Source organism: Coregonus lavaretus (assembly GCF_964263955.1).
Source record: "Coregonus lavaretus genome assembly, chromosome: 28".
Taxonomy (NCBI): Eukaryota; Metazoa; Chordata; class Actinopteri; order Salmoniformes; family Salmonidae; genus Coregonus; species Coregonus lavaretus.
Window position 1 is genome coordinate 575,868 of NC_140015.1, and position 18,886 is coordinate 594,753.

The following is an 18,886-nucleotide window of genomic DNA, read 5'->3' on the forward strand; positions in this document are numbered from 1 at the left end:
AAGAGCAGCAGATAAGTAAGTAGAAGGAGGAAGCGAGAGAGATATCAATAGGTGCCGGTTTCCCAGACACAAATAAAGCCTTGGACTATAAGCTATGGTCAATGGAGATTTAACTCCATTTAAATAGCTTTTTAGTCCAGGCCCAGACGTAATGAAGAGATGTGCAGCACTATGGAGTAACAGGTACCAGTCAGAGAGAAGTATTTGAGCTGTTCTTCATTTCATCCAGAGAGATATTACTGTATTATGCATAGTGAAAATCCTACATGTACAGTGCATTCGGAAAGTAATCAGACCCCCTGACTTTTTTCACATTTTGTGATGTTCCAGCTTTATTCTAAAATGGATGCAATTATTATTTTTTTCTCATCAATCTACACACAATACCCCATAATGACAAAGCAAAAACAGGTTTTTAGAAATGTTTGCAAATTTATAAAAATGTAAAACATAAATACCTTATTTACATAAATATTCAGACCCTTTCCTATGAGACTCGAAATTGAGCTCAGGTGCATCTTGTTTATATTAATCATCCTTGAGATGTTTCTACAACTTGATTGGAGTCTACCTGTGGTAAATTAAATTGATTGGACATGATTTGGAAAGGCACACAAAGTTGAGAGTGCATGTCAGAGCAAAAACCAAGCCATGGGGTCGAAGGAATTGTCCGTAGAGTTCTGAGACAGGATTGTGTCGAAGCACAGAAGGGTACCAAAAATGTCTGCAGCATTGAAGATCCCCAAGAACAAAGTGGCCTCCATCATTCTTAAATGGAAGAAGTTTGGAACCACTAAGACTCTTCCAAGAGCTGGCCGCCCGGCCAAACTGAGAAATCGGGGGAGAAGGTCCTTGGTCAGGGAGGTGACAAAGAACCCGATGGTCACTCTGACAGAGCTCTAGAGTTCCTCTGTGGAGATGGGAGAACATTCCAGAAGGACAACCATCTCTGCAGCACTCCATCAATCAGGCCTTTATGGTAGAGTGGCCAGTCGGAAGCCACTCCTCAGTAAAAGGCACATGACAGCCCGCTTGGAATTTGCCGAAAGGCACCTAAAGACTCTCATACAATGAGAAACAAGATTCTCTGGTCTGATAAAACCCAGATTGAACTCTTTGCCCTGAATGCCAACCTTCACGTCTGGAGGAAACCTGGCACCATCCCTACACTGAAGCATGGTGGTGGCAACATCATGCTTTGGTAATGTTTTTCAGCGGCAGGGACTGGGAGACTAGTCAGGATCGAGGGAAAGATGAATGGAGCAAAGTACAGAGAGATCCTTGATGAAAACCTGCCCCAGAGCGCTCAGGACCTCAGACTGGGGCAAAGGTTCACCTTCCAACCCTAAGCACACAGCCAAGACAACGCAGGAGTGGCTTTGGGACAAGTCTCTGAATGTCCTTGAGTGGCCCAGCCAGAGCCCGGACTTGAGCCCGATCGATCATCTCTGGAGAGACCTGAAAATAGCTGTGCAGCGATGCTCCCCATCCAACCTGAGAGCTTGAGAGGATCTGTCAAGACGCTGCCAAAGGTGCTTCACTTTACTTAGTAAAGGGTCTGAATATTTATGTAAATGTGATATTTGCAAACGTTTCTAAAAACCTGTTTTTGCTTTGTCATTATGGGGTATTGAATTTGAATTTATATGAATTGTAATTAATAATATATCATACGAAATGGATGATGGACATTGATACCGGTTTTGGTTTTTTCATATAAATTGCAATTCATAATATATCATACGAAATGGATGATGGACATTGTTACCAGTTTTGGTTTTTCCATTTATATTTTGAGGTAGCACGTTAGCATGTTAGCACATAGGGCGCACCGATTTGTATCACCTCATTAGTAAGTAAGTGTTACACCTGTGCTGGCTTGTCCATCTCGTTAGTCGGAAGGTGTTTCACCTGTGCTAGCCAAGGTGATATTTAAGAGTGGCTGGCCCAGTGCTCCAATTGAGCTTGAGAGATGTTGGGAGAGCTACACTTCAGCACAGCTGAGGTGCGATTTCGAACTCAACTTATTTAAGTTTGAAAGAAGACTGTTTTTTTTCTGTTTTTTTCTTCTCCATATTCTTAAGTTGTGAGTTTTTCTTTTCAGAGGCAGACCTAGTCATGGTGGGTGTCTTTTAGAACCCCTTACTAGTGGCTTTGCCAACTTTCAGTGGGCACCCACATGGCCTTTCATAACCCCTTTTGGTTGTCAAAATTATTTTTCTTTGTTAGATCCCTTTGTTGTCAGCAACATTTTCAGTTTGTCAGCTGGGAACGTAACAAAATGGGGGCTCGTCCAGGAGTTTGGTTCCCATGGGTATGATAGAGGCTCTAATCACCTACAGATATTTGAGTGTTCAAAATTACGTTTTGTGGTAGATTTTCTGTCACTGACATCCACCCAAAAGGGTTATAAAATTGGTGCAATAATTTTGAAAGTTGCAAAAACACACAGGCTTATAAAAAAAATGCCATGAACTTTAAGATGGAAGCATTTGTGGAAAACCCTACATGGGAGATGCTAGATAAATGTACAAAGGCAAATCTGCTCATCATTGCAAAGCATTATGACATCAAAGTGGAATCTGGCAATCCAAAAACAGTGGTCAAAGAGTTCATCGGTACTGTTTTGGTGAGGCTGATGAAAAGGGTGGTGGGGTGAGTCACATAGATGTGCAACTGAGGGAGTTAAAACTAAAGGCAAAGTTGGAACAACAGAAATTAGACCTTGAGCACAAGGAAATAGAACCTAAGGAGAGATTGGAGCAACAGAAATTAGTTGGAGCCCAGGGAAAGACAAGATGCTTGTGCAGCCAAACCACAAGATCAGGAACGTGAACATGCCATTCGATTAAGAAATGGATCTGGAAGCACTCAGAATCCAGTCCTGCACCCTCAACAGAGTTTGATCTTGGTCGGAACAGCCGGCTTGTACCGCCTTAAACAAAAAAGAAGTGGATGTATATTTTACTCTGTTGAGCGGATTGCCACAATCCTAAACTGGCTGCGAGATTTGGTCACTGCTCTTCCAAAGTGTTCTTGTGGGAAAGGCTCAGAAAGTGTACGCCACTTTATCTCTTGACCAGAGTTCAGATTATGACACTGTTAAAGCTGCTATCCTTCGGGCTTACGAATTGGTCCCAGAGGCATACAGACAACAGTTACACAAATTACGAAAGACATAATCACAAAGTTCGCAAGGGAACCAGCATGTATTTTTGATCAGTGGTGTGGTTCTCAAAAGGTCAAGGACTTGGAGGATTTAAAGACACTCGTACTTCTCGAGCAGTTCAAGAATTGCTTCATGAAAGGGTTACGACCTACATTTATGAGGACAAGGATCTCACTCTTGAGAAAGCTGCAGTTCTTGCAGATGAGTTTTTGTTGACACATAAAACTACCTTCACAAACAAAGCACCCAGTAGTTATCCTTGCGCAAAAAGCAATCCAGTGAAGTCACCTCATACTACGAGTTTTCAGTCTTTTTCTACAGTGCCCAAAGATAAAGATCGGCAGAACTGGTTTTTCATATCCACCAGTTTGTCATTACTGCTGTGCGAAAGGACACATTGTCCTAGGTTGAAACAGAAAACTGAGAGAGAGAAAAATATGTTTCTTCTTGTGGGAGCCATTAAGTCTGGTTGGGATTGGTGTACGTATTTCCTAAACAAGATTTTGGAAAAGATGTGTATGAACCATTTGTTTCAGACAGGTTCGTGTCTCTGCAGAGTGGTGATGCTTTTAAGCAGCCGGTAAAGAAACTGCGAGACACTGGGGCAGCCCAATCCTTCATTTTGGAGAGTGTTTTGCCTTTGTCTTACACTTCAGCAACTGGTTACAGTGTGGTACTACAAGGCATGGAGATGGGTTGCATGGAAGTTCCTTTGTATACAGTAATGTGGAACTCGAGTCTGATCTTATTTCTGTTTACATTTTCGTTGGAGTGAGGCCTAGCCTACTGGTGAAGGGGGTCTCATTCATTTTGAGAAACGATTTGGCTGGAGGGAAGGTCGTTCCAAATCCTGTAATTTGTAAGGAACCCAGAGTAGAGGAACCTGATGGGTTATCAGAAAAGTACCCTAGAGTGTTCCCAGCGTGCTATGTGTAAATGTTGCCGGGAGCAAGTCTAATGTTGAGGATGTCAGAGATCCAACCATGGTCGATCTGTCCGAGATGTTTATGGGTGATCCTGATTTCGCTAAACCTCCTGAGTAGACCTCTCCTTTGAAAACCCCAAAGGTGAGCGAGTTTGTAGGACCACTGAAGGAAGAGAGGGTCCCTACAGTTGACACTTCGATGTCTAGGAAGCAGCTGATTGCTGAACAAAGTAAAGATGTTTCCCTCTCTCCTCTTTTTGCTGAGTCCAGAGGAGGTTTGTGTGGGTTACTTTGACAGAGATGGGGTTCTAATGAGGAAGTGGCGTTCTCACATCACTTCTGAGCAAGATGATTGGCCCAGTGTATCTCAAATTGTCGTTCCAGTTAAGCTTCGACAAGAGATGCTGAGGTTGGCTCATGATGGTAGTATGGCAGGCCATCTTGGGGTCAACAAGACATATGAATGGATTTTACATAATTTCTTCTGGCCTGGTCTGAAACAGGATGTGGTGGCTTACTGTAAATCCTGTCGTGTTTGCCAGCGGATGGGTAAACTGAACCAAGCTGTACCGGTTGCACCTTTGCAGCCTATTTCTGCTTTTGAAAGCCTTTCAGCAGGGTTCTGGTGAATTGTGTTGGTCCTTTGCCCAAAACAAAGAGTGGTAATCAGTTTATCTTGACCGTTACGTGCGCTGCCACTCGTTTCCCTGAGGCCATTCCTCTGAGGGAAATCACGGCTCCCAATATTGTTAAGGCCCTGGTGAAATTATTTTCAACATTTGGACTTCAGCACGTTCGAATTTCATGTCAAATGTCTTCCAGCAAGTGGGTGTTACCCATTGCCCCCTCTAGGGCCTACCACCCAGTGTCTCAAGGTGCTCTTGAGAGATTTCATCAGACTTTGAAGTCTATTTTAAGAGCTTACTGCTTTCTGCTGTTTGCAGCGTGGGAGGTTGTTCAGGAATCTCTCAGTTTTAGTCCAAATGAGCTCGTGTTTGGACATCATGTCAGAGGTCCTTTGAGTTTGCTGAGAGCGAGGTTGTTGCAGGGCAACACCTTAAACACAAAAACGAATCTGTTGGCGCACGTTAGCGCTTTTCGATACAGATCGCACCGCGCCTGTGAGTTTGCCAGTGAGAATCTGGAGAAGGCGCAAACAAAAATGAAAGTTTGGTTCGATCGAAAGGCCCGAAACCCCACTTTCGATGTGGGTGACCAAGTCCTGGTTTTGTTGCCCGTTCTGGGGTCACCGTTGCAAGCTCGCTTTTCAGGCCCTTACCCCATAGACAAAAAATGGTCATCTGGATTACATCATCGCCACACTGGAGCGCAGGGGGGAAAAACTCCTGTGTCATGTCAACATGTTGAAACCATACTTCACCTACTACGATCAGGCGGAGAAATCGGTGGAAACCGGTAGTGATATTCTGCTGCTGTCACCGTTGACTATCGTCTTCCTCAAGAGCACGAGGAAAGCCCAATACATCCTGTGCCTATTGGAAGGTTGATTAACTCAGAGATTCTAGAAAACCTTTTGGTACACTCGTCTCTGGAGGAAAAAGGCAACATTATTTCACTGCTTTTAGAATATCAGGGTTTATTCTGATGTGCCAACTCAGACAAATGTACTAGAGCATGACATTGGGGACTCTGCCCCAATCAAACAACATGCCAATCAAGTGAATCCTGAAAAGAGAAAGAAGCTCTGCAGTGAGGTGGAGTTCATGCTTGAGCACGGCACTGCACAACATGACAACGGTCAGTGGAGTTCGCCCTGTATTTTAGTATCTAAGGCGGATAGGTCTCTGCGGTTTGTTCCATTTTTCTGAAACTCAATGCCGTTACTAAGTCGGACTCGTACCCTTTTTCCAGGGTCGACGATTGTGTTGACCTTATTGGTGCTAAAGAGATATTGGCAGGTCCCTCTAACTGAGCGCGTCATAGTTGTCTGCTTTTGTCACTCCAGATGGTTTGTTTTCCTATCTTCATCTCCCGTTCGGGTTACGAAATGCCGGAGCCATGTTTCAAAGGATCATGCACATCGTGCTACGTGGCCTAGAAAATGCTAACGCATATTTAGATGTGGTCGTATTTAGCACCACCTGGCCCCAACACCTTCAGAATATTAGGAGTCTGTTTGGGCGTTTCGCATCTACCAAACTGACAGTTAACCTGTCAAAGAGTGAAATTGCCCAAGCAACAGTGAAATATCTCGGGCTTTTTGCAAGAACTTTGCCCAGGTTGTTGCACCACTTACAGATTGACCAGTACGAAAGTCGCTTTCTGTTGTAGCCCCGACTGTCAGGAGGCATTTGAGAAGACAAATACTATTTTGGTCTGTGCACCAGTGCTAGCTGCTCTGGAGTTCCGTTGTCAGATGCCAGTAATGTAGGAGCAGGGGCTGTGCACCTACAGAAAGACGATAAGAATGTTGAGCACCCTGTGGGGTATTTTTCAAAGAAATTGGCCTCATATCAAAAACATACTCGACTATCGAGAAGGAGCCACTCGCTTTGGTACTGGCTCTTTAGCACTTCGAGGTTTATGTATCGGTCTCTACACCTCTGGTGGTCTATACCGATTTATAACCCTCTCGTTTTCCTGCAAAAGACAAGTTCCACGAACCGCCGACTCCTTCACTGGAGTCTCATATTACAGGAATTTCCCCTTGAAATCAGACAAGTCCGTAGTAAGGACAACTTGGAGATTCGTTTTGTTTTGGTTGTGCTTGTTCCAAAGGGATGAGAGAATGAATGTGATTTTACCCGTTTCTCAAAACGTCTGTGTTTTAGGCAACTATATATAGTTGTATTTAATTGTTGACAGCCAGTAGACACCATGTTTATATTGGAGAATGCGACACATTTAAGTTGATCATGTTGTGAGATGGAAGTTATTTTCTGTTGGTTGTGAGCAAACTTGTCCAACAAAAATATAGGATATATTTGTTGTCTTAAGGGGAAAGGTGTTCCCGGATTTGATTTTTCCATTTATATTTCGAGGTAGCACGTAGGGTGCACCGATTGGTGTCACCTTGTTAGTGAGTACAGTACCAGTCAAAAGTTTGAACACACCTACTCATTCAAGGGTTATTCTTTATTTTTAATATTTTTTACATTGTAGAATAATAGTGAAGACATCAAAACGATGAAATAACACATATGGAATAATTTAGTAATCAAAAAAGTGTTAAATCAAAATGTATTTGAGATTCTTCAAAGTAGCCACCCTTTGCCTTGATGACAGCTTTGCACACTCTTGGCATTCTCTCAACCAGCTTCATGAGGTAGTCACCTGGAATGCATTTCAATTGACAGGTGTGCCTTGTTAAAAGTTAATTTGTGGAATTTCTTTCCTTCTTAATGCGTTTTACCCAATAAGTTGTGTTGTGACAATGTAGGGGTGGTATACAGAAGATAGCCCTATATTTGGTAAAAGACCAAGTCCATATTATGGCAAGAACAGCTCAAATATGCAAAGAGAAACAACAGTCCATTACTTTAAGACATGAAGGTCAATCAATCTGGAAGATTTCAAGAACTTTTAAAGTTTAAGTGCATTCGCAAAACTATAATGAAACTGGCTCTCATGAGGACCGCCACAGGAAAGGAAGACCCAGAGTTACCTCTGCTGCAGTGAATAAGTTCATTCGAGTTAACTGCACCTCAGTTTGCAGCCCAAATAAATGCTTCACAGAGTTCAAGTAACAGACACATCTCAACATCAACTGTTCAAAGGAGACTGCGTGAATGAGGCCTTCATGGTCGAATTGCTGCAAATAAACCACTACTAAAGGACACCAATAAGAAGAAGAGACTTGCTTGGGCCAAGAAACACGAGCAATGGACATTAGACCGGTGGAAATCTGTCCTTTGGCCAGATGAGTCCAAATTTGAGATCTTTGGTTCCAACTGCCGTGTCTTTGTGAGACGCAGAGTAGGTGAACGGATGATCTCCGCATGTGTGGTTCCCACCGTAAAGCATGGAAGAGGAGCTGTGATGGTGTGGGGTGCTTTGCTGGTGACACTGTCTGTGATGTATTTAGAATTCAAGGCACATTTAACCAGCATGGCTACCACAGCCTTCTGCAGCGATACACCATCCCATCTGATTTGCGCTTAGTGGGACTATCATTTTGTTTTTCAACAGGACAATGATCCAAAACACACCTTCAGGCTGTGTAAGGGCTATTTGACCAAGAAGGAGAGTGATGGAATGCTGCATCAGATGACCTGGCCTCCACAATCACCCAACCTCAACCCAATTGAGATGGTTTGGGATGAGTTGGACCACAGAGTGAAAGAAAAGCAGCCAACAAGTGCTCAGCAAATGTGGAAACTCCTTAAAGACTGTTGAAAAGCATCCTCATGAAGCTGGTTGAGAGAATGCAAAGCTGTCATCAAGGCAAAGGGTGGCTACTTTGAAGAATCTAAAATCTAAAATATATTTTGATTTGTTTAACACTTTTTTTTGTGTTACTACATGATTCCATATGTGTTATTTCATAGTTTTGATGTCTTCACTATTATTCTACAATGTAGAAAATAGTAGAAATTAAGAAAAACCCTTGATTGAGTAGGTGTGTCCAGACTTTTGACTGGTACTGTACGTGTTACACCTGTGCTGGCTCGTCATCTCGTTAGTCGGAAGGTGTTCCGCCCAGGTGATATTTAAGAGTGGCTGGCCCAGTGCTCCTCTTGAGCTTGAGAGATGTTGGGAGAGCTACACTTCAGTTGAGGTGCGATTCCGAGCTCAACCTATTTAAGTTTGAAAGAAACATTCTCCCGAGTGGTGCAGTGGTCTAAGGCACTGCATCGCAGTGCTTGAGGCATCTCTACAGACCTGGGTTCAATCCCAGGCTGTTTCACAGCCGGCCGTGACCGGGAGACCCATGAGGCGGCGCACAATTGGCCCAGCGTCGTCCGGGTTAGGGGAGGTTTTGGCCAGCCGGGATTTCCTTGTCCCATCGCGCTCTAGCGACTTCTTGTGGCAGGCCGGGTGCTTGCAAGCTTGCAAGCTGACAATGTTTCCTCCAACACATTGGTGCGGCTGGCTTCTGGGTTAAGCAAGCAGTGAGTCAAGAAGCAGTGCGGCTTGGCAGGGTCGTGTTTCAGAGGATGCATGCCTCTCCCGAGTCCGTAGGGAAGTTGCAGCGATGGGACAAGACTGTAACTACCAATTGGGGAGAAAAAGAGGTAAAAGTACAAATAACATTTTTGAAAGAAGACAGATTTTTGGTGTGTCCCCTGTTTGTTTTGTTCCATGTTCTTTTTAAACCCTATCCAAAGTTGTTGTGGGTTTTTTTTTTTTTGTCTTTTCAGAGGCAAATCTAGTGGGCATCCATGGCATCTGTTTTGTTTTGGTGGTCAAAGTGATTTTTCTTTGTTAGTTCCCTTTGTTGTGAGCGACATTTTGAGTTTGTCATCTGGGAACGTAACAACATCCACTAATTAATACATACCCTACAAAACATAACATATCATAGTAAATTGAGTATTTCGGATTTACATACAGAATAATACTAAATGCTTTGAGACCAGGTTTGAATGTAAAGCAGACACATGACATTATCAAATCACTTTGTCTTGTTACCTGACATGACAGTGAAATAGCACATTATGTAACAAAGTTGTGGTCAATTACATGTAAACCTTAAACTTAAAATGTAAACCATGCGTGATGCTTTTAATCATGTTATCTCAGCAGGCTTTTTATTTGAGATAAACCGTGGTGTAGTTGAGCCTGGTCAGTCAATCGACTGCTCTTCCCTCTGCCAGCCTCTAGCTGACTCGACGGTTAACCCATCAACTTCTATTGAATCTTTGTTTTCATTTCAACAATTTACTATCTGTGACGTGCTTAAGATTTATGTAAAAAACAAAAATCTACTGGAGCTGATATGCTTGATCCATTTTTGTTGCAGCTCTCTGCCCCTCTGATTTGCTGAATCATTAACCCATATTTTTTACCTGACGATTATATCTGGTACTCTCCCCAAGGTTTGGAAGGCGGCCCATGTACTCCCCCTTCACAAAGGTGGTGACCTAAATAATTATCGGCCTATTTCTAAACTTTCTTGCCTAGCTAAACTATTAAATCCAGCTAAGATATTTCTTATTGTTGAAATGTATTCAGTCGGGTTTTAGACCAGGTCTGCTGCATCCCTAGTTATAGATGATGTGGTTAACTGTATGGATGAAAGGCAACATTGTGCTGCCCTCTTCATTGACCTGTGAAAGGCTTTCGATACTGTTGATCACTCACTGCTAATTCAGAGGGTTGATTCTGGGTCCTGTACTTTTTACTGTTTACAATGCCGACTTGTCTGTAAAACATTGTAACATGCACTTGTATGCCGATGATACTGTTGTGTATGCTATTGACCCCACGGTTGACCAGACTCTATCTGAACTACAGTTTGCGTTCATTGTATCACAGAAACTTTATTGACCTGAAATTAGTACTTAATGCAGGGAAAACTAGGTATATGTTCTCTAGAGCGCATAAAAATAAGTCTGATTTAAGCATATGTACTGGTGTCCAAATTGATCATGTCCATGCTTACAAATATCTGGATAGATGAAAAGCTGTCTTTTAAAAAGCATATTGATGAGTTTAGAAGCTGAGAATAAAAATGGATTTTTGCCTCTCGCTAAATAGTAGAAAGCAGATTATTCAGTCGTGTTCCTGTCGGCCCTAGACTATGGCAACGTCATCTATATGAACAAAGCTGCCACTTCATTAAAGCTGTTAGATGCAGTTTATCATAGCGCACTGCGCTTTATTACGGGTGACAATTTTAGTACTCATCACTGCATTCTCTACCAGAAAGTTGGTTGGCACTCTTTGATGTCACGTAGGTTGATACATTGCTAGGTTTTCATTTATAAAGCCCTTTTACAAAAAGTCCCACTGTACCTAACATCATTACTAATCTTTAGACACAAGTTATCACAGGGCCGGTCCTTGCAGTTCTGCCGCCCTAGGCGAGACCAAAAAATGCACCCCCCTCGTGCTCACTGGGATGTAGCCTACCATGTTGGCACAATGGAATTTGATGAATGCCCATCCATGTGGTAGGCCCACCGTTTGTAAAATAGGCTGTTGCATTGGCTTTAATAGTCCTGATTCCTGTGACTAATCATTTTGGCTATTTAACCTCTGAATATCAGCTACCCAACTTTATCAGGAGTTATCGTGAGCCTATTTTCAATGTGTTTACACAGCAGGAAATGCAGAAGTATTTTATTTTTCACTATGATCAGCTTGTCAAAAATTGAAGGATACAAACTTCAAACCATTGATCATGACAGTGGGGTGAAACTCCTGGACAACAGTTGCGATTGTCCATTCCATATTGTCCATTTTACTTTGACATGTCCTGTTTTTAGGATATGTTTGTTAAAAGGACAGCAAATTTTTTTATTGGATTGGGCTTCATAATAGGTTAGGCTATTTGATTGGATGTCCTTCTCATTACATTGTCATACATTTTATCTCCAGCCTGTAGGCTACAGAAAAGTCCACATACTCTTTCTACCATATTCTACAGTATATCTGCTACATGATTTGTGTTCTATTAGTTTGCGTCTCTCCAACAGCACCCTGGAGAATGGACAAGCAAAATATTTTGCGCCTTTGACAAAGTGAGCACTGTTTATCACAGGGTGGCATCAGCGCTCACCTAAAAAGCCCATTTGCCACTGGTTGAGAGACATTGTCATTGTTTTTGGGCAGAATTATGTACGTTTTTATGTGTTGTTGGAGGTGCGTCTTGGTCAGTTTTGCTCAATTTTGCGCAGAATATGTTGCCCTCATCAATCTGCTGCCATAGGCTGCCGCCTAATAAGTGGGCCGGCCTTGAGTTACCAGGTGTGGTCTCAGGGATGGCTACCTCTGGAAGTTCCTTTGGTCTCTACTGAGTTAGGTAAATCAGCTTTTAGTTTTCTTGCACCTTATCTGTGGAACAATCTTCAAAATGTTCTTAAATGTGATGTTCTGGTGCTTCTAGAGCAATTCAGAAAGCTGATTGAGGACCTTGTTGCTTATGAATGTGTTTGTTTTTTATAACCGTTTTTTTCTTTCTGCTTGAATTTTGTATTTATATTTTGTGTGTATTTTCTATAATTTCTCTAATTCAGGGCTCATCTGTAAAAGAGACCTTGGTATTACAGTTGAGGAATCGTGTTATAATTTGTTGTCTGAGCTCACCATCTTGCACACATCCAAAAACATAGGCCTATTAGATTCAGTATCCCGCGTTTACAGGATTTACTGTATGAGCGAAGGACTTTTTTGGCTTACACAAAAAGCACCCCCTAGAACGGTACCCTCCCGTGCATTAACAAGGTATCATCGTCAGCGCACATTTCAGTAAACATATTGACAACATAGCACAACTGCGCAGATACTTCCATCACAACCTTTCACTTGTGGTTTTGTCGATGAAAATCATTGAAAGCGTTCCCGGGAGAATGTCCAAATATAGGGGGGGGGGGGGGGGGCAAAGCATTGAGTAGCCTAGGCAATTTATTCTGAAAATTGTCGACATCTAAATATATAGGCTATAGAAATAGGCTATATTGTGTAGATTATTCAGTTCTAGGCTACCATTAAAAGGTATCTGGTATGCGTGCATGCATGGTTCCTAATACATTTTAATTGTAGCCTAATGACTCACCACTGTCCCTCTTTTTTTCTGTGCTTCACTGTCTATCTGTCTTGATGGGCTGCGCCGATGCAACTCGATGTTTCCGCAAAGCGCCAGAGTAGAATGTCCTCCTTTACGGAAAATACCGAAGGATATATAATTTTAGACGTATTTTTTTATCGTATGGTCAATTGAAGTGAAATACATGTTTGTCTTCTAATTAGCTTGGTATAGGCAATCTGGGTTTAAATGTTGCTGGCCTGGGCTTTCTCGAGCCTGGGCTTTTAGATGTGTGTTGCTGTTTCAGCACCGTGTTTGTGTACAGCTCTTCGCCAAGAAAACCAAGTTCATGCAAATCTGCGAACATCCACCAGGGCGCATCTGTGAGCGATGACTCCCGACTTAAAGCCCTCATACACACACCAACGCTTCAACCATACGGGTAGAACCAGCTACCAGCGTTCCACCCACCCGCTCGAGAGGCGGATAGACATACCATCAAGGAGGAAGGGGGAGCGGAGACAGAAGACAGCAGGATACCTTTCCACATATTTGAGAAGATTAATGGTGTAGTCACAAAACCCCCCTGCATACTCACACAAAGAGCAGGTCCGGGTGGGAGCAAATTATAAATTAAACAAATGTAAGGCGCAGCATCAGCGCTGGTATTTTACATAAGGGACTCGAAGGAACGCAGTAAAAGAGAACGTAGCTCAACCAACAATAGCCAGATTTGTGTATAAGAGGAGCGGATAATAATAGGGGAATTTCCAGGTACGTATGCTTCCCTCGCTGTTAACTATTACGCATAGGCCTAATAATAAGCGCAGGTCTCTTTTTCTTATCCATCACCTTGCACAACAAACGCTATCTGCAATGAGATCTTAAACCAAACAAAAAATACTCCGGGTTTTTCTCTGACGCAAATAGAAATTAGGCCTATTCATTTTTGATAGTCGTCCGGTGAGAGTGGTTGTCGGGCAAATAGAATGATTTGGTGGATATTTTGAAAACGAAGAGGGAACGCAATGGAAAGCAAGAAGGAATTAAACGTTCTCCTGCGATGCATAACTTGACATTATAGGCTTATTCCTATCAATTTTTTTTTTTTTTATGTAGATATACGGATATATGATCTCTATTACAGTATTTTAGATCTGAGTGACCGTGACAGCACAGAAGGCATGTCATACGACCACGGATCTAAACCCCCTTGGGCCTTAGGACCCGCATAATGTAAATACGTGTTCACAATCTGAAATGTGATAGCCTTTTCCCCTTTATCTTATGTTGGTTTAGATGGTGAGACATTGATGGAAGGCAACACTAACAAACACCGATGATAATACTGCACTGCTGATAATATCACGTTGAGCAATTTTATCTTTTAAACATGTTTAATCTATATCTTGTTTGTTTATTGTTCGTAAACAATGGACCAATAAAACCGTTGGCTTATGATGGAGAAAGACAGCTGGGCTAAGCTCATGTGTATGTTATATTCTTTTGGAATCAAAAATGTAAATGACCGAGTCCCAGGTCCCAGACTGCACCTTTTAATATCTGTCTCTCTAAAGCAGGGGTGTCAAACTAATTTTGCCCAGGGGGGCTCATTTGGTCTTCAACGAGGTCCAGAGTGCAGCACTGAAATTGGTTATTTATTGCCTGTTGAAATAAAGGTAAAAAAGGAGAAAAAGGCCATTTTGTATTTTTTTTTTTTTTTTTTTACTACAACCAACCGCAAGCCAGATTGGACCCCCTCCGTATGTTTGACACCCCTGCTCTAAAGCTTAAGCAACGATAGTCTTAGGTTTTTAATATATGATCAGTGTAGTTGCTGGTGCTGTTGTTCTGATTTGATCAAGTAAGGCATGCATTGAGAAATGCACTCAGATTTCAAAGCATTTCCCTTTTGCTCTCTTCCTTTACTTTCTTCTCATCATTTAGGTTGTATTTGCTCTCCTTTCCTTCCTCACAATCTCTCTTTCCCTCCCCTCTTCTGTTTCCCTCCCCTCTCTCTCAGGCTGTTCTGTTACTAAACCATGGTGTCTACAGTTCTTGCTGTGACACTGTCTGTCACCATCCTCCACCTAACTACAGGTAACGTGTGTGGGTTAGTGCTGAGCGATTAACCGAAATGTTGGTAATTTTTTTGGTTTTTAAACAACTAATTGACTGACATCAGTTCAATTATTTGAATTTAATGTCATTCTGCTTTTTTCTGAGCTCAATGCAATGTGCGCTGCAGTTTCTCTAGAGATAAATCAGATCATATGCCCGAACTGTGCTTAGTAGTAGGGAGTTGTAGTTTCCAACAGGTCAGTGTTCTATATATTGTAGTTTACTGCAGAACATTTGATAATTGACTACAATGACCATAATCCATTGCGCGGCTAAACCATTGCACAGCTAAACTTGTCCGGCCTTTGTTCATTTTACATTTTACATTTTAGTCATTTAGCAGACGCTCTTATCCAGAGCGACTTACAGTTAGTGAATACATATCTTTTTATACTGGCCCCCCGTGGGAATCGAACCCACAACCCTGGCGTTGCAAACGCCATGCTCTATCAACTGAGCTACATCCCTGCCGGCCATTCCCTCCCCTACCCTGGACGACGCTGGGCCAATTGTGCGCCGCCCATGAGTCTCCCGGTCGCGGCCGGCTGCGACAGAGCCTGGATTCGAACCAGGATCTCTAGTGGCACAGTTAGCACTGCGATGCAGTGCCTTAGACCACTGCGCCACTCAGGAGCCACTTTTACGCCTGCTACTTAAGAGAGAAGAATGCGCAATAAAGAGGGGATACAGAGAGAGCAGTTTATTTGCGAGGTATCTCAACCTGAAAATACTGTACATGATCTCAGTTATTGATAGTTGGCATTCAACAGTCATAAAAGTATGGCTTATGTTTATAGAGCTGCTAGATGAGATGATGACTTGGAATTAAATAAAAGTCATCAAATAAAATACATGTAATATGCACAACAATTGAAAAAAGTATGAAAAATATATGCACTCACTAACTGTAAGTCGCTCTGGATAAGAGCGTCTGCTAAAATGACTAAAAAACTGAAATATTTTATTGAAGTAAAATAATGTGAATAACTGATGGTTAGTATATACAGTGCATTCGGAAAGTGTTCAGACCCCTTACCTTTTTCCAATTAATGAAAGTAATTATTTCCCTCACCAATCTACACACAATACCCCATAATGACAAAGCGAAAACATGCTTTTTGAAAATTTTGCAAATGTATTAAAAATGAAAAACAGATACCTTATAAGTATTCAGACCCATTGCTATGAGACTCGAAATTGAGCTCAGGTGCATCCTGTTTCCATTGATCATCCTTGAGATGTTTTTACAACTTGATTGGAGTCGACATGTGGTTAACTTCAATTGATTGGACATGATTTGGAAAGGCACACACCTGTCTGTATAAGGTCCCACAGTTGACAGTGCATGTCAGAGCAAAAACCAAGCCATGAGGTTGAAGGAATTGTCCGCAGAGCTCCGAGACAGGATTGTGTCGAGGCACAGATCTGGGGAAGGATACCAAAACATTTCTGCAGCATTGAAGTTCCCCAAGAACATAGTGGCCTCCTTAAATGGAAGAAGTTTGGAACCACCAAGACTCTTCCTAGAGCTGGCCGCCCGGCCAAACTGAGCAATTTAGGGAGAAGGGCCTTGGTCAGGGAGGTGACCAAGAACCTGATGGTCACTCTGACAGAGCTCCATAGTTCCTCTGTGGAGATGGGAGAACCTTCTAGAAGGACAACCATCTCTGCAGAATTCCACCAATCGGGCCTTTATGGTAGAGTGGCCAGACGGAAGCCACTCCTCAGTAAAAAGTACATGACAGCCCGCTTGGAGTTTGCCAAAAGGCACCTAAAGGACTCTCAGACCATGAGAAACAAGATTCTCTGATCTGATGAAACCAAGATTGAACTCTTTGGAGGAAACCTGGCACCATCCCTACGGTGAAGCATGTTGGTGGCAGCATCATGCTGTGGGGGTATTTTTTCAGTGGCAGGGACTGGGAGACTAGTCAGGATCGAGGGAAAGATGAACGGAGCAAAGTACAGCGAGATCCTTGATGAAAACCTGCTCCAGAGCGCTCAGGACCTCAGACTGAGGCGAAGGTTCACCTTCCAACAAGACAACGACCCTAAGCACACAGAAAATACAACGCAGGAGTGGCTTCGGGACAAGTCTCTGAATGTCATTGAGTGTCCCGGCCAGAGCCCGGACTTGAACCTGATCAAACATCTCTGGAGAGACCTGAAAATAGCTGTACAGTGACGCTTCCCATCCAACCTGCCAGAGCATGAGAGGATATGAAGTGAAGAATGGGAGAAATACAGGTGTGCCAAGCTTGTAGACTCAAGGCTGTAATTGCTGACAAAGGTGCTTCAACAAACAACTGAGTAAATGGTCTGAATACTTATGTAAATGTGATATTTCAGTTTTTTTATTTGCAAACATTTCTAAAAACCTGTTTTTGCTTTGTCATTATGGAGTATTGTGTGCAGATTGATGAGAAGAAAAACAATTTTTTGATCAATTTTAGAATAAGGCTGTAACGTAACAAAATGTGGGAAAAGTCAAGGGGTCTGAATACTTTCCGAAAGCACTGTAAGTGATAAACAGTCATGGGCAGTCACTACCATCATGGGACTTTTATTAATTGATTTATTCTGAGAAATCAATTGTTTTTATTTTTTAGTAATCAAACCAACCTCAAAGTTCTAATCGCTCAGCACTAGCGTGTGAGAGAGAGAGCGAGAGAGAGCGAGACGAGGCAGCAATGTTTCTTGTGACAGATGTTTCTAGAATAGTTTTTACAACTAATTTGCCAATAGTATAATTTTTTTTTTCTTTTCACAAGTCATTATATATCTCTTTCCTCTTAGGCGTGAGCTTTGTGACCCCTGACCCTGAGGCTCCTCCCACAGCAAGTCCTGGTCCCCATCCGTTGGGCGAGCTGATCCATGCAGCCCTTCTGAGTAAGGAGTACCTGGGCCATGCCCAAGTTGATACAGGTAGCATAGCTCACCAATAGCAGTTTTAGATTATTCTATCAATACTGATATTCATTAATATGCTACTACTAATTAATAATAACAATAACAGTAATACCTTTATTTGTGAAGCCCTTTTCAAATAAACCAAAACCAACTGCATAAATAGAATCACGATGGCGTCATTGGTGTAGGGTAGGTGGGGGCCACGATGAGGACCAATCCGCTCACACAAAACTGTGCATGTTTAAACCAGGGATGGACAACTTTGATGGGGGTGGTGGCCACAAAAAATCTGAATTTATCATGGGGGACTGTAGTGGCTCGTGGGTCTGTGTACCTACATCCATACCCACACACGCAGTCCTTTTGGGGCCCTAAGCGAAATTGTTTTACAGCTAATTTCCTGCAATTCTACACCTTTTGCCATGGGGTGTAGAGAAAATGGATACCTTTTTATAAATAATTTCATGCAATTCTACTCATTTTGCCATAGGGTGTTAGAGAAATGTTAGCATTTTTTTTATATGACATCTGACTGAGAGTGACTTGTTATCAACGTGGGCCCCCCCGGTCGGTATTTCAACCTTTATTACTACAAGTTTAGATAGCTGGCCGCAAGACAAATTTACAATCGAAAAATATAAAGGCAACATGTAAAGTGTTGGTCCCATGACTCATGAGCTGAAATGAAAAACCCCAGAATTGTTCCGTACGCACAAAAAGCGTATTTCTCTCAAATTTTGTGCACAAATTTGTTTACATCCCTGTTAGTTAGCATTTCTCCTTTGCCAAGATAATCCATTCACGTGACAAGTGTGGCATATCAAGAAGCTGATTAAACAGCATGATCATTACACAGGTGCACCTTGTGCTGGGAATAATAAAAAGCCACAGTTGTCACACAACAAAATGCTACAGATGTCTCAAGTTTTGAGGGAGGGTGCAATTGGCATGCTGACTGCAGGAATGTCCACCAGAGCTGTTGCCAGATAACATAATGTTCATTTCTCTACCATAAGCCACCTCCAATGTTGTTTAAGAGAATTTGGCAGTACGTCCAACCATCCTCACAACCGCAGACCACGTGTATGGCGTCGTGTGGGCGAGCGGTTTG

At 42.4% G+C, this 18,886-nt stretch overlaps 1 protein-coding gene across 1 annotated transcript in view; it reads left to right on the forward strand.

Moving 5' to 3' along the window:
* Positions 1-13,161: 13,161 nt before the first annotated feature.
* sez6l2 (seizure related 6 homolog (mouse)-like 2) overlaps positions 13,162-18,886 on the forward strand; it is a 69,247-nt gene continuing 63,522 nt past the window's right edge. Inside the window, exons 1-3 of the mRNA XM_084145292.1 lie at positions 13,162-13,518; positions 14,768-14,844; positions 17,662-17,790. Coding sequence (XP_084001418.1) covers positions 14,787-14,844; positions 17,662-17,790 — 187 coding nt within the window. The 5' untranslated portion in view covers positions 13,162-13,518; positions 14,768-14,786. The remainder of the gene's footprint in view (positions 13,519-14,767; positions 14,845-17,661; positions 17,791-18,886) is intronic.